Source organism: Acanthopagrus latus, chromosome 22 (assembly GCF_904848185.1).
Source record: "Acanthopagrus latus isolate v.2019 chromosome 22, fAcaLat1.1, whole genome shotgun sequence".
Taxonomy (NCBI): domain Eukaryota; kingdom Metazoa; phylum Chordata; class Actinopteri; order Spariformes; family Sparidae; genus Acanthopagrus; species Acanthopagrus latus.
Genome location: NC_051060.1, coordinates 24423418 through 24440293, shown reverse-complemented (window position 1 = coordinate 24440293; position 16876 = coordinate 24423418). Strand labels below are relative to the sequence as shown.

At 43.3% G+C, this 16876-nt stretch overlaps 1 protein-coding gene across 2 annotated transcripts in view; it reads left to right on the top strand.

Moving 5' to 3' along the window:
• The window catches only part of snap25a (synaptosome associated protein 25a), a 30989-nt gene extending 20209 nt beyond the window's left edge, over nt 1-10780 (top strand). The window contains exons 5-8 of one of the 2 annotated variants that reach the window (XM_037086704.1): nt 2486-2603; nt 6815-6934; nt 7646-7790; nt 9167-10780. In XM_037086704.1, coding sequence (XP_036942599.1) covers nt 2486-2603; nt 6815-6934; nt 7646-7790; nt 9167-9235 — 452 coding nt within the window. In that variant the 3' untranslated portion in view covers nt 9236-10780. Of the gene's footprint in view, nt 1-2138; nt 2257-2485; nt 2604-6814; nt 6935-7645; nt 7791-9166 lie in introns of both variants that reach the window. The other variant, XM_037086706.1, reaches the window with a different exon arrangement.
• The last annotated feature ends 6096 nt before the right edge of the window (nt 10781-16876 follow it).

Sequence of the window (16876 nt, the reverse complement as noted above, 5' to 3'; positions counted from 1 at the left end):
GGATGTTAGAATCATTATAAAGCAGTCATGTTGTTGAACCAGAGTTGACTTTTTTAGCAATTCCCAAAAAATACGGCCTGGTTCTGGTCAAAAGTCAAAAGTCACTTCTTAAGCCAGTAAAATTGTCTTTGTAAATACTCTCAGAGGCCAAAATGCCCAAACAGGTCTGAGATCAGTCCAGAGGTGGAAAAGACAAACGATCGATTTAGCTGGTACTGACAAAATATTCAACCCCTTCTCTTTCAATCCATTTACTGCTTTGTACAATCCCTGGTGAGATGCCGTTTACTAATGACGATGCACGTTAAACAACACAGAGTTAATATGAAGGTGGTGTGGTGTACCTGCTGCTGCTCTTCATCTCCTCCGACCATCAGCTGATCCCGTCACCCCATGTGGAGAATCAGCACTCCAAAAACCAATTGCATTGACTTCCTGGATGCTGTGAGCCTGAGTTGACCTCTGACCTTCTGTTATTGACTGTGTGCAGGCCTGAAGCGTTCAGTGCTCGATGCTGGAGGTGGTTCTTAAAGGGGGTGGAGGTTTGCTTTGGTGAAATGTAATATAACTCTCTGTAATGACACAACGCATGTCGAACCGGGGATTTTACAAATCGGAAACAAGTCAATGAACTGCTTCTTGAGTCCGCTCCATATTTAACTGTGCCCTTTCACCCTCTCACACTCTGCCTGCACCGTATTTTTTTATTTAATCACGATCAGGATTGGAAAATTTCTTTGTGCTGTGGAAACTTCACCAACGCACCATCCACCACATCAGCATGATGAAAAGGCCCCGACACTCGTAAAACCAGGATCCAAATTGTACCTGAACGCATCCAAAAGCCAGAGAGACACAGTTTCATTCGCTGTATTGTGCCAGTAAACAGGAAGTAGTGTACTAAGTTTACACAGTAGCTGCTCAAATGAATCTTTTATTACTTTTTAAATAATACCAGTAAGTGTTGTGATCCCAGTCGAGGCTGCTGAGATATAAAGACGCTCATATATCGTCCCAGTATTATCTAACGAGGACACGTTATTTAACCCGTCTGAAAGGAGAGAGGAGCAGCTTTGTCTCTGCGTCCTGCAGAAAAACTGTGAACAAAGTAAGAAATAAAATCCGTCAGAGTCGGCAGCTCGTTAATCAGCTGCCAGGTGAGATGTCTCTGAAACGTCTGCTCTGAACGCAGCTGTCGCAAGCTCATCATACATTATTCTTCGACTTTGACACAAAACATGCGTCAAAAGAATCATCTAGATAAACGTTTGGGAGATATGTGTGTTGGTAAGCTACCGTGAAGCTAAGGTTAGCTTAGTTTAGCCTGGTGGGGAGAACGGCTAGCCTCGCTCCGTCCAAAGGTTTAAAAATATCATCCTACATCCACAGTTCACTTATTAACACAATATATTTGGTTTGTTTAATCTGTACAAACACATGAATGTAACAACAACAAGCTGTAGTTCGAAACATCTCATCAATAAATGCAGCCACACACTCGCTGGCTAACTTTACTTCTCTGTTCTGTTTTGTTGTGGGTAGCCGCCGGCGTTCAGGTGCGTACCTGTCACCTGTTATGACGGGAGTGGTTTAAGAGGCGCTAGATTATTAACACGGTTATCAATATTCATTATTTGATTGTGACACCCTCATTCTGCAAGCTAACCGTGGCTGGAGGGCTGGATTTTATTACCTTTGGACGGAGACAAGCTAGCTGCTTCCTACTCTTTCCAGTCTTTATGCTAAGCTAAGCTAAACAGCAGCAGGCTATAGCTTCATATCCAGCATGAAGACATGAGATGGTGTCAGTCCTCCAGTTTAACTCTCGGGGTTCCTTTGACATCAGCGTTGAACAATTTCAACTTGCAGCTGATACGATGAGAAATAGTTTCACTGCCATTATTTGATTTTTGATTTTTATGTGCTTTTTTCTTTTAATACCAACAGCACACATAATTGTTTGCATCCCACCGAATCACAAAGCACTCAGCTGAAACTTAGTTCTTAATACAACACACACACACACACACACACACACACACACACACACGACTGATTTACTGCTCATCATAACTCATATTTCTGTCAATCAGTCAATGAAATTCATTCCACTGCTGTCATCCCTTTGTCCTGACCAGAGCAACTCGATCGTGTTGAAGATGGCATGAACCATATCAACCAAGACATGAAGGAAGCCGAGAAAAATTTAAAAGATTTAGGGAAATGCTGTGGGCTTTTCATATGTCCATGTAACAAGTAGGTACTGACCACGTGCCCCAAAGGTTCTCTACATATGTGGTGGCGTCCAGTTTTTCCTCTTTTTATTTTCTTTTTTGTTTTTACTTTTCTTTCGTCACAGTGAGTGTCTGAAGTTGTTGTCTTCTCTCCTTTGTCCTCTCTTCCTCTCCTCTTCCTCTTCCTCTTCCTCTCTCTCTCTCTTCTCGTGCTTCGTTCTGTGGGGGATAAATGACTTGTGTTTAATCAGAGCAACTGGAGCGCATCGAGGAGGGAATGGACCAAATCAATAAGGACATGAAGGATGCAGAAAAGAATTTGAACGATCTAGGGAAATTCTGTGGTCTTTGCTCCTGTCCATGTAACAAGTAGGTGCTGCTTGCCTGCCTGCCTGCCTGCTATTCAGAAACTAAAGAATAATAAATATATCTAAGAAATCAAAGTACAGTCGAGGTAGAAGTGACATCACGGTGGCCAACAGCCAATAGTCCGCTCTGCTCCAGCTCCAAATAAATAAAAAACAAACTCTGACTCCGCCCCCTTTTCACATCCATACGAGGTGGACACAGGAGACACACACACACACACACACACACACACACACACACACACACACACAGTCCAATTAAAGTTGAACTGAAATTAGAATTGATCAAAAATTGATTGATACGATTTTCCAAATTTTCAAAACCTCCACATGTTGATTACAGTCAACAAGACATCTTTCCAAGTTTGTAGCTAGAAAGCTAGGCTAACTATTGTTTTATCCCAAATGGAGGCTAGTTAGCCTAGCGTGCTAATGTTAGCACTACTTCTGAGTAGACCTGACTTCTCGTCCACCTGCTGACACCTCAGGAGATCGAACACTCCGGCTAACGTTAGCTGCCTCTTTTTTATGGGCCCAGATTTTGGTGTTTTGGTTTTTACACTTCAAGAAGAAACACCAATAATATTACACTGATTTCTGAGCAAAACTGAATTTTAATCTCAGTTCGACTTTGGTGGACGTTGGTTCTGATTGGGCCACCTCCCCAGGATTGGCCTCCAAGAACTCATTCCTCCATGACGGTTACAAAGTCTGAGCTAACGATACGTGGTTGGCTTCTGAGAAGTAGCACAGATCCTACGTAGGCCACCATTTATCCATCCCAGCACACTGATCTCTTTGCTGCTGCTTCTGCACAGTCGACAAGACTGGCGAGACTCAAATCCTATAAAACCAACCTCAAAAAGTCCAGTCCTCCACGTAAGCTCTTCTCCACTCATCCAAGGCCGTCATTCATCAATAAGTGCCTCTTAACACCCTCCTACCAAGTGCCCTTCTCACGACGCCCTAATCTCTTCGCCTCCACTTCTCCAAACACCTTTTACAGCTGGAGTCATCTAACATGCAGGTGTAACCACTGCACAAGTCCAACTTTTGACATTAACGCCCCAGATGAGGAATATTTCCTGTAGTTTCAATGCAAAGTGAAGTGAAATGGGGACTTTTACAATGATCTGATTGTAGCTGCTGCCCCTCTCCCATCTATAAAAACACTTCGACCCGACATAAAGAGCAGGGCTGGGGCTCCCGAAGCATCTTGGCACTCAGATCATGTTGTGTGTCGACTCTCGCTGGACATTTCAGTGATCTTGGTCCCAAAATGCCTTCGGTCAGCCTGGTTCCAGGACTGTTTGACACTTCTCCTCATCTGCATGATCTCTACCACCACCCACACCGCTCTAACATCCAGCAGATCATCACCTCTTTGCAGGCAACGAGATCTCTTTGTTTCCCCCCACTGAGCACCCGCCCATCCCCCCCTCCCACACCGCCATCTATGAGCCACAAAAACGCCAATGACATGGAATGACTGGCGAGCATGACCCTCTGAATGCTCATGCATGCATGACAATGCAACTCATAACAGCAATGAATGCACCCATGATGATGCTGATATTAACAATGACGGTGATGTTGATGATGTTGATGGTGATGATGAACAACTCTTTTCTGTTTTATGTACCGTGAGTGGTACGACAGGGTAAAACAGGGAATAAACAGCAGAGAGTCGCAGGAATCTGTCTTACTCTGAAATGTCAGAACCTCTGGGACAAAAATCATGAGAGAAGAAACATTTAAAAAAAAGGCTAAAATAAATGCAGACCTTGTTTTTTTTTTGTACTCTGAGAAAAATAGTCGTATCAGCTGCTTTCAGGATGATTATAGACTGGACCGGATTCATAATTGCAGAAAAAAAAAGGGACAAAATATGTTTATTGACGTCTTTGCATGAAAGAAAAGAATAAAAAAATAGTGAGAGATGCAGGAGATGAGAGGAACGCTGCATGTGAGGAGACAGAAATGACAGCGTGACACATTCAGAGTCAGAGAAGAAGAACAGCAGCGATCTGTGGAGCTGAAACTGGGTTAAGCCACATGCGCACTGAGACGTTTTCACGGATGTCGTCACGTTTCCTCTGTAACATGGTACATGGTGCCGCTGTGCATGTCCTGCCTGGTACCCTCGTCTTCTGCCTTGTTTCTGCCCCTCTGGCTCTGCTGCAGTGGCTCTGCAGTGCCACCTCTCCTGCAGAGCGCTGTGCTAAATTAGCTTTTATGTGGCGCTGGCGGTTCAACATTACTGTGTGCTAAGCTCCCTCTCTCCCGCGGGGGAACTCGCTCACATGTAGGTCAGCCATATCAGATAGTGGCATGATAGCCTGCTGGGAAGTTGACTGGAAGTGAGCGCGTGCGTAGACGGATGCTAGAAAGACAAAAGAGATGTATTTTTCTCAGACAGCGAGACTTAATTCCATCATACATGCCAGGATATCTTTTTTTTTTAATCCCTGCAACATGCTGGCTGTCTGTCAGAATTAGCTGACTCCTGGTTTTCTAGGTGCTTAATGCACTTGGATTCTGGCCGTCTGCACGCCACAGTTGGTGGGTTTTGATTGGTGTACGGCTCGACTCTCAGGCCGCTCGGGGAATGAATTAGATAGAACGAGTTTGGTTTTTGAACAGGATCTGCAGCAATCGAATCAGATCATCTCAAATTGAACGAGCGAGGCTGATCAGAGAAGTGCATCATTTCTATTTCTGGGTTAGATCAGATGAAAGCAGAGGAGAGGAAGGTGAAGGGAACGTATCGCAGTGTTAGAGAACAAAATGGAACAAAAGGAAAGGACTCAGTCAGACGAGGGAGGCGTGTGTGTTTACCACGCTGGTGTGTGTCAGCAGGGACGGGCAGCTGAGCGGAGCCTCGCCTCAGTCCATTTCTATTAATAAAAGCCGTGTAGGAGGCTGAGCCATCGCTGATACAGCCAGAACACATGCACACAGCACTCCAAGGTTATACAGCACCGCTACGACTCGAGCAGAGACACAGCCCAGAGTTGGTGAACGGATGCATGAAAAGAAAATGTGTATAAAATATCTTACAGCTGCCTGAGAGGTTCAAAGCATTCATCAAAAAGTGCCTTAAAACTGGAGCTAAAGACGATAAAGATGAAGCTCCTCCGCCTCCCCCTCCACTCTTTGTGTGCCAAATCAGACGCTGAGGCTGACGGTGTGAAGTCTGACAGGCGGAGTGAGGCGACATTTACAAAGCGGCGCTTTGGCTGAGCTGCGATCGCTCGTGATGTTAGCACAGCTGTATTTGTCAAACGCTGACTTTCAGAGACAGACGCAGGTAGAGATGAATCTCTGTCTCGCTCTCCGACATCGCAGCTCGTCCACAACTCTGAACCCTGGAAGTGAAAGCGACGACATTAAAAACCAAAAACCCAGACAAACACAGATGGAGGGTGGGGGTAGAGGTGGGGTAGAGCTAACCATGGTTATTCTCTGATGACTATCTCCACCTTCTTGTTTTGTTTTGTTTTCCTTTTGTCGTTTGGCAGTTTGTTCTCCACGTTACTCGTCGTCCCTCCTAACGATGTGACAGTCTCGTACGCTCTGTGTTGTGTGTCTGCCAAAAAAAAGCTTGTCTCTTCTCTGTTTTCTGTCACACTGGGACATCTAACTGTGGGAGTGGGGAGGAGGTTTCATCAGTGCAACAGCATAGAAAGTGCCAGGACGAGGGTTTAACGACAAAAAAACAAAAAAAGAAAGAGAGGGAAGGGTTTGTCACACACTGAGTCATCTCACATGTTGAAGCTACTAAAAACTGCATGCCTAGATAAAACCAAACACACAGATGTGACTTGTGCCTGATTCTGAGCAGTATGTTATATACGCAGAAGATATAACATCACACACATTAATACTGTGTCACAGAATGAGCCTGCACCCACCAAACCCAGTCTACCAACCAGTCCAGTCCATGCCTGCTATGCTTTGCTTGACTTAGTCTAGTCCCTACCATATATTTATGTGCTGGATGCATGAAACCAAGTAACACCTTTGTGTCAGCTGATCTCACTACATACTGATATATCTGCTGCTACAGTTCCTCCAGCCCGAGGCTCTCTCTGTAGATTTTGACTAATAGGAACACAGCCTGGTTTGAGGTAAATGATGAATCGTCCGGTCAAAGTTTTTTGGAGTAATTGTCCCTCCTCGTCCTCCCTCCTCTTCGCTGTCGGCGGCCAGGATGAAGAGCGGAGCCAGCAAGGCCTGGGGGAACAACCAGGATGGCGTGGTGGCCAGCCAGCCCGCCCGTGTGGTGGACGAGCGCGAACAGATGGCCATCAGTGGAGGCTTCATCCGCAGGTAAGAGGTTTAAGGTTATAAACGGACTGATTTGGTAAAAGGGAAGACGGAGATGATGCTGCAGGAGAACGATGAAGGGACACACAGAGGAGAAGACGTGGACGCGGTCAGCGTAGCTTCGGATAAAGACTGTAAACGATCTGTACTCCAGTTTCTCTAAAGATCACTAATCACCATGTTGGATCTTGTTTGTTTAATATGCACAAGAAGTACAGAAGAAGTGTGAAAAGTGACAGTCAGCGCTCCGCCTGCCTGCAAACCCCACAACTCTTTATAAAGTGGGAACGAGGAGAGGCGTAGAAAATTAATTAATTCTTCACTTAAGTCGCTGTCACAACACATCAGAGTTCTTCCTCACAGTACAGGAGGTGGACAGGCTGGCCCGGTCCGAACACTCTCTGTGAAGTGAATCGGACTTTTGGACTTCCACCCCAGAATGTGTTGCGGTGTTGAAATAAAACAAATGAATTAATTAAAACTGAAATGATTCAGAAAACAAGCTGCTGAGCACCAGATCCTCCTCGTGTCCAGATGCCCAGTGTGAGGTGACACACCGGGCCTCAGAGACGAGAGGCGGGTCGGAGGTGAAATATGGACGAGAGCGTCTTAACGACCTTCACTGAACCCGGTCGACACACCAATATGTGGAGTGTGTGTGTTTACGCAGACGCCACAGTATTTAAATCTGCCTCTGCGTGTTTGTGTGTTCAGGGTAACAGACGATGCCCGAGAAAATGAGATGGACGAGAACCTGGAGCAGGTGGGCGGCATCATCGGTAACCTGCGCCACATGGCCCTGGACATGGGCAACGAGATCGACACCCAGAACCGCCAGATCGACAGGATCATGGAGAAGGTAGGACGCAGGCCAGCACCCAGAATTCACTGCAGTTTATCGTGCTTACTTTAAGACAAACTTCACATCAGATAGAAGTCGTACACCTCATGATCCAGACGTAGTTATTCAAGCAGATTTCTGAGGGACACTTTCACACATTCATACAATAATAAGCATTTCAATACACGATCGACCCAATCTGATGGAAGCTACTGAAGAGCGAGTGCACATCAGTCATTGATCGCCACCTGATCGACAGTCACAAGCCAGCTGAAGGCTTGCTAGCTTATCCCTCTGGGCTGATTGCAGTGGATTCAGATCACCTGTGTGCAGGTGAGTAGAAGCAGCTTGACTCATTCCCCTCTCAGCCAATCAGGGTGTTGATGACCTTTTGTGAAGGCTTAAGAGAGGCGGGGAACAGACACCTGGGTCTGACTGACTCTCATCCTGATGGATTACCAGCCAGAAACTCTGGTTTCTATCAGGCCCCTGTTAAGATTTCTTTGTTGCCCTAATTCAGAAATTATGTTCATTCTCATCCAAGTTGAGTCAACGAGGCTCCTGCATCCTTATTCGTGTTGCTTGTTGCCTTACGAACAGCCGGACGCCTGCAGGTTTTCTTTTTTCTTTGTTATTCTGTAGTTTATCTTAACTGAACCATTTCACAATGACAGGATGAAATCCTCAAACTGCTTCTTTTGTCCAAACAGTAGTTCAAAATCCAGAAACTCATCATGTCTCATCATAAATGACAAAAGGAAAACAGCGAGTCTTCACTTTAAAGAAGCTGAAACGGCAAACATTTCATATTTTTACTTAGCTTAAAGGATCAGTCATCAGAATAGTTCACAGAATAATTTCTCCATCCGTTTAATAAATCACTGCAGTTTTTCCTGATGGAGAAGAAAGATTTCCGAAACATGTAAAACCAGGTGTTCAGTCATGTTCAGTCATGTTAAGCAGCGTTCAGCTGCTGCATCCACACACTCTGATTTATATTCTTTAATACTGAAACTGACAAAAGTATTTTATCCTCAAAGTTTGTCTGGAAATGTTTAAATAACGAACATGTCTGTCAGGTGAAACAGAAAGACTTCATGCTCACAACAATATCCCCTGTTCTCGTATATGACCAGGCATTTTATATTGTTATAGTCACTCACTGCTGACATCACATTCACAACTTTACCACCTCCTGAGTGAACGTCCTGCGTGTCTGAACCAAACACGCCTTCGTCAGACTTGACTTCCTCCTTTGCTGCCTTTTTATAATACTAGTTACGAGAGTTTCCTGCCTGACATGAAATATAAACGTGTTGTAATAATAAGCTGCGTATTCGGCCAAGACAAGTAAACTGATTCCCGTCTTTCCTCCCCGTTTCCTTTCCGACCAGGCTGATTCCAACAAGACCAGGATTGACGAGGCCAACCAGCGCGCCACAAAGATGCTGGGCAGTGGCTAAACGCCGTGGCGGCAGAGCGTGGGCGTCCCGCGCCGCACGTCGTCGACAGGCGCTGACATGCTTTCATCATGGTATTGACCTTCTAGGTTTGCACACATGCACATATCACCTCCCCTCCCCATTGTAAATGTTGTTCTGTGTGTCGTCTGTCGAGCTTTTTCAAGATGATTGTCCTCGTAAAAAGATGATTTCTTATACTCCGTATATCATTCTTTCCAAAGGTTGTATATAGTGCTGACTTGATGGCTCTCTAGCTCACCTGTGAAGTTTTTATTCTCTTTGTCAAAATATATATATATCATATATTATTCTATATCATATATAATATATATATATATATTAAAGTACACTGCTCTGGATGACAAGTATATAATAGGAATGCTATACAAGCTGTTTGTTTTTATTCCTTTTCCTTTTCAGTATCTCAGTATTGTCTTAGTAAAACTGTGTCATTCCATTTAGGCTACTGTCATGCTCCTTATTTTGGTGTTGTCGCGACAAAAAAAGGGGAGATGACGGATGGAAAAACATGAGTAAAGGTTGACTGAGCGGTGGCACAGATGACTGGCATTGCAAAGAGCACTTACAATCAAAAAAAGGCAGTTGGTACATTTTTCCTTCATCGCAATCATACTGAGTTACTGTTTAGACAATGTGCAACTAGACTCTCTGTAGCTGTATTAGACATTGCATTCCAAGTGATGTGAATTGTGCGTTCTCTGCATGACAAATGGTAGATTTTAGTCTTATAAATAAAACCTGTCTGAAAAATATATATAAAAAAAAAACGATAACATGGCAGTAGCAAAATTGACAAAGCGCATGCTCAGTATTAGGACACAGTTGATCGTTCCATACTCCTGCAAGTTTGCAATAGTGCCACTTCTTTTTGTCTCGATATATTTACCGACTGTGACCATCTCGTTGTAAAATAATGCAAAAAGGGATCAAAAAAGTGAGATAAAGATGAAAATAATATGAGGACTTGGGGGTTGTATTGCAAAAAAAAAAAAATGACCTGTTTTCTAAATGATTATGCAGTTCACTGATGAAGATGTTGATTATGTGCTGAGAGATGAGGACTGGTTGTGTACTGTAACATAGGTTTTGGATGCTCTGAAAAAAAATAAAAAATAAAAATAAACGTTTGCAATGTAAAGCAAAGACGCATATTTCTGAGAGACCTTACTTTTATAAGAAGACTGTATCTGTAAGTTTATTCTCCCTGTGTGGTTTGTTATTGGTAAAAAATAATTATAGTATTGAATAACAATAACTATACTCTGAAACAAAAAATACATACAAAAGGGTTTTTTGTTGCTTCTGTACTTTAGAGCTATGCACACCAAATCGCCAAAATGTCGAGTAGTTAGCGTAAGGTGATGAAATACCTGAAAACCTGAATGACACAATAGGTTCAACCGTGAGATTGATGTCCTCAACGCATGTAATATTAAAGACTCCCTCTCTGTATCCTGTCAGTGTGTGAAGTGGTGGACATTTTGTAGCTAGCTGAATTGATTAAAAGTAATAAACCCTAGTCAACACCCGTGTCTGTCTTTATTGCTCCGGTGAGTCGAGAGGATTTTTATTTTTACGTCTCTCTCGTTTTTAAGATCCAGGGTGAGTTTACAGAGAAACACAGACAGTCCACCTGATGTGAAGACACGAAGGCATCTCACTAAAAACAGGATTTATAAAGGCTGTATGCAGCTGGAGTTTAATTTTGAAAGACATTTTAAAAAACAAGAGGCCATTTTGACTCTTTCATGTGTGAATCAGTAAATCAAAGTTGTTGTTTTCCCTTCAGAATAATGCAAACATCCTTTTTATGTCTTCAATCTATTTTATTTTGAAGGATTAATATAAATTATTCATGATGGTAAACTGTTAGGTCTTTTTTTATCTTTGGCAAACCAAAAAAATATATTTTTCATCTGAAGATATTAAAAATACTTTTATACAGATTTCAATATTAATATTATATATTAATAAAATGTTTTGTGTGTGGGTGGAAACACGTCCGTCCACTCCAGTGATCGTTATAGTATATCATAGTTTTAAATAAAACATGAGCAGAGTTTATACTCAGACACACATCTGGAGTCAAAGATATAATTAAATAAGTAGTTAACCCGTCTGGTTTTCTGAGAGTGAAATGATTTGACAGTTACTCCAGAGATACTCAGCGCGTCTCCTGTTCCCGTCTCCATTTTGAATTTGAGACAGAAGGACGTCAGTCACTAAATAGTATTTTCATTTTGGCGCTCCTCTGCTGTATGACGATAAATGTTCAGGACTATATTAGAAACAATCTAGCATTCAAAAACCATTTAACCAGGGTTTGATTAACATGGGAGCTGTGAAAGTAGTAAACCCAAACATCACTGCGGGTCAGTAACATCACCAACAACGAAAACTGACCATGTTACATCTGATCAATGTTATTTATACAGCCAAGAGTGACGATCACATCGCCTCAGTGGGCTTTACAGTCTGACCACAGGCGCTCGATGCAAGAAAAAAACATTTTAACGGGGGAACACAAAGACGGAAGAAACGTCAGGAGGATCCTTCTCCCAGGACGGACAGACATGCAGCAGATATCACATGTACAGAAGAAAATAATACAATTACAGAATATAAATTACACTGACAGAATATCTGATACAAATTATAACGTGTGGATCCAGGAGACGACTGAGCAGGACGAGGCTTCACTAAGTGGAGCCCAAACCACACGACCAAAATATGTTTATTTTTGTAAGAAATACAGCCATGTGTTTTATTTGGTATCATTTATCATACAGTGAACTTTATCTAAGTCTCTCCTGCTGAATCCCAATCACTAAAGGTACACATCACTCATCACACTGTACATAATACTGACTCTAAAGTGTTTTATCAGTATATTACTGTAATTTAAAAGGTGCTAAATGTCATAATTTAGATGAGAAACATTAAAAATTACCAACAGAATATAAATAAATCCCAGTTTGGACATAATAATGTCTGTGTATTGTGTTCTAGAGATATCTACTGGAGTTAGCATGCTAACCAGCTAGCAGGCCCGTCCTGGTGCAATGTGAACACCAGCACTCCCCTGGTCCACTGGGCTCCCAGTCAGAACCGCTAGCTGCACGGCTAACTGAGCTGTGTGGCTAACAGCAGCTACAGCAGGCGGTTACTCTGATGTGTGTGGACCACTGCTTGTTTTGGTTTGAATTTTAACTTAAGCAGATTTCTCATGTTGACAAAAAGAATTTTCCATCCTTGACAATGTTTTCATCACCATGACATCAATTTAATTCTGACACATGTTGCAGAGCTAGTTAGACGTCAGAGTACTGACACTTCAGAATCACCAGAATTTGTCCTCCTGGTGGTCTTAGGGGGGGAAAAAGTATTTTTTTGAGATAATAAACAACAAGAAAACACAGATGGACATGGACGGTTGGATGGACAGATGGACTGAAGAGCAGAAGGATGGACGGAGGAAAGCTGAAGGTACAAAAAGTTTCTTTCAAAATAAAAGAAAGTATAAAAACTACAAATCAGCAACTTCTCCAGTTACTTTGTTTCTAAAAGATGAATGCATGCAAACAAATAAATCAGAGTTAAAAAGATGTCTCAACACTGAGACCCTCAAATATAACATGGAGGCTTTTAGGACCCCCGGGAGCAGGTGGAGATCAGTGCAGTCTCTTTCTTTCACTTTCTTTTTTCAGCACAGACTAACGAAGGTCAGCACATGTGAGGACAGATGCGCATTGTTTGAGGTGTGTATTAAGTTAAACATCACTTTAATATCATGGCGTGTTGCTCAAAGAGGAAGTAACAGGTCGTGAATAATTCACAGCATGACAGAGAGCAGCGAGCTAAACGACACTCTAAACTCAAATGAGAAAACCTTCAATACACGATCAATTGTTGAGAACGTGATGTCATGATTTGACCATCAGTATCTGCTCATTTGTGTCACTCTCCTCCTGCCAGCTGCTCTCTGTGTCTTCACTCTGAATATATATAATGAGAAATATTATCAGTTAATTAGTGACTGGAAAGACGTTCGTACACTCTGCAGTGAGATCAGACTGTTGTGATGCAACTTAAAATCCAGATTCCTGCAATTTTACATGTTGGTCATGATGTTTCATTTATAAATGATACAAACAGATGTTAAAGTTCATCCTCAGACTCTGGTGCAGGTGTGTTCGAGTCAACGTGAGTGCAAATGATTTCTGTTTTTTTTTTAATTCCAGCTCACAATGTTTTTTGAATATTTTGCGGTCCGTCGTGCCAAAGTTTGCTTTCTTTCTGATTGGCGTTGTGTCGATTTCATTGGGTCGGTTGGGTTTAGGCATGAGGACTGATGATTGGTTCGGGTTTATATCTGGGTAAGCCAATCAGAGGCAGAATTAAGGCCCGAAGTACAGCAAGCAGCAAGTGCGGAAGATTTTTCTCTTCAGCCTCACAATGGGACACATAAAGGTCTGTGATGTGGTCGGCCATTGTTTGTCCTTCTTGTCAACAGTTACCAACAATGGCCGACCACATCACAGACCTTTATGTGTCCCATTGTGAGGCTGAAGAGAAAAATCTCCAGTCACGAGGCTTCCAGAAAGTCAACGTTGATCTGAACAAAGGGGTCGGAGGAAACTTCATCTATATTTGGTACAGAAAACAATCCGGCCAAGCACCAATCAGCAAGATTCAGCTAACATTCAACAATGAGATGGCTCGTGGCTTGGACAGGGCCGGTTACACCAAGATCGATAAAGACCTCAGTGTTGGAGCGGGAGGTGATTACATCTACCTTTGGTACTACAGAGGGTCCGGAGAGTTCAACACTCCTATAGTCGACATTTACGTCACTACAGTTGCAGAAAGTCTGCATGCTTCGTAATGTTTGAAAGAGACTGACCTGTGATCTGAACCGCAAGTCCGGAGGGAAGTGGATCCACGTCTGGGTGAAGAGAGAACATCAAACATTCGTCTGTGATGTCGCTGCCACTGATTCCTTCTCATCAGACGAGCAGATGTTGAGGGCTGGTTACATCCGAATGGATGAAGACACCAACAGAGGTGCAGATGGAAATTATGTCTTCATCTGGTACCGTCAGACCATCGACCCGCAGCGTGCACTCACTGATCTGCAGGTTTCCACCAACAGCAGCGAGCGTCAGGTCCTCGCACAGCGAAATGACCAGAAAGTGAATATTAACCTCAACGAGGGGACCGACGGCAGCGCAGTGTACCTGTGGTACAAGACAGGTGAGAGCAACAACCCCATCAAGGTCACCATCCTGCTTCTCAACCCAGAGGCTGTCACAGAGTATGAGAGTCAGGGTGTCAATGTTATCAGAAGAAATCTCAACGCAGGCAACAAAGGCTGGACTGAGTACCTGTGTTATCTTCAGTGAGAGCCTGAGAAAGCTTCTTTAAGGCAGCAGAGCCGAAGTATCACAGTCCAGCAGCTGGTGAAATCATTTTGGTGATGGCCTCTCACTTTTCTTCTTCTTCTCTTCAGTATATAAAACAGTGTGATTCATTGTGACTGTGATGCTCCTGCCAATATCAGAAAGTACCAATGGAATATGTTTCCTTCTGTCAAATTCACGTCAGTTCAGATCAATCAAACGTATTCAAGCGGCTGTTTGCCTACAATGATGTTAATGATTGATTGAATATGAAGCTTCTGTATCACTTTAATCTGCTGATAATTTCCTGATTATCAATAAAAACACGTTTGCATGAAAAGTGTGTTAGTTTCAGACTCCTCACAAACTTAACATTAACATAAGAATGTCTTGAGGTGAAGAGGTGATCTTTAAAGGAGCTCAGGTCTCTCCGGTTGGTTTAGAGAGTTGATCCTGACTAAGACCTGCTTGTTTCTCAGCCCAAATCCTTTTCGTATCAGAACAAACGGGCGTCTTGTTTGAGTGGAAGCTAAGATTTAAAACTCCTGAGCAAAGAAGCAGCATCAGTGAAAACAAGCACTGCACTACTGATCAACTGATCTCTCTTCTCTCTGTGGTTCATCCATTATTCAGCAGGATAACAGAAATACCCTTCAAAGAGCCCAGCGGACAGCGCAGCAACATTCGTTTTGGTGTTTTGGAGCGACTATCACATTCTACCTCATCGTCTCTCTTTTTCTTTGGTTCATTGTTTCTTTTTCTCATCAGTAAAGTTTGTAGAGTTCAGCTGTGTTACAAAAGCAAGGCGCTACAGTAATATATTTCATTTAGCAGTAACAGTAGCAATCAGTGTTCCCGACCGAAGCGAAGCGTTTATTGTTGTGTTTTTTAGAATCCGTCCACACCAACATGAACATATTAATATAGACTCTGTTTGTTTAATACAGCCGAGCCTGGAAGTTCTGTGTTCAGTCTGTGTGACTGAAATAAGCTACTCTAGTGTTGTTATTTTTTATTGTATGATCTTTACTGTCATGTTTTATAATCGTGGACAGATAACTTAAATTCGTACTTAAACCTTAAAACAGTCGTCCACCAAGATTTGCTTCTGGTGTTACAGTAGAAGCTGATCTGTGTTTGCACGGAGGCTCCATGTATCTTACACGGTGTATACAACAGTTTTCAGTCCTGCAGGTGACTTCTGATCATTAATATGTTGCAGCGGGAGGCGTGTGTACAAGCTCATGCCGTATCTTTCTACAGACGAACACACTGAGCTCCTGCACCTCCTGCTCTGAGTTGTGTCTGCAGCCTCTCTCTGTCTCTCGGTCGCTGACACAGTCTGGTACTCGGTTTTGTTGGAGTCAGCAAACAGAGCCTGCAGAAACCTCAACCTCCCTCCAAACGAACTCACACAACTTCAGAGACGCTGAACAGAAACCACAGACCTGACGCAGGCATTTACACAAGGGACTGTACAAAAATGATGAGCGTGCTGATGGGCCTGAGCCTAGTTCACCTGACATCATCAGGTAAGATAACCCTGATGACATCATCAGGGTTATTTTCTAAGACTACAAAGTGCCTCAATACACACAGAAGACATACAGCTGTTGTTTTTTTGCACAGGTTAAAGAGTGCTAACCATTAGCATTAAAATTGAGCTGGATGTGTAAAATCGGTGACTTAGCCCTTTAAGGGCAACACTGGGAAATTGGGGTCAGGTGTCTACAGTGGTGAGGGTTAAAGGTCAGGGACTGCAAGCAAACCAATCTAGGGAGGAAGAGGAGGAAGAGGAGGAGGAGGAGGAGGAGGAAGAGGAGGAAGAGGAGGAGGAGGAGGAGGAGGAAGAGGAGGAGGAAGAGGAGGAGGAGGAGGGTCTTATGAAATGCTACAGTACGTTGTTATGTGAACGTGAAGGGGGAGAGAGGGGGAACGATCACCACATTACACTGGAGAGAGGAAGAAGAAAGAGGCCAAACAGAAACGACGTGAGACGCAGAACTGAACAGAAACACAATGGAAGATTCAGAGAGCGACAAAGACAGACTGCCGGTTACTGTACCGACGGGAGGCAGCCACAGAGCAACACTTCCTGCCACGCTGCAGCCGGCACAGAGACACAAGAAGCTTTGTACCAACATAAAACTCACTCGCTGTCAGTTCTGACACAGACGCACACAAAAACTCAATATTCACTGAGGGGGAAAAGCTGAGAGCT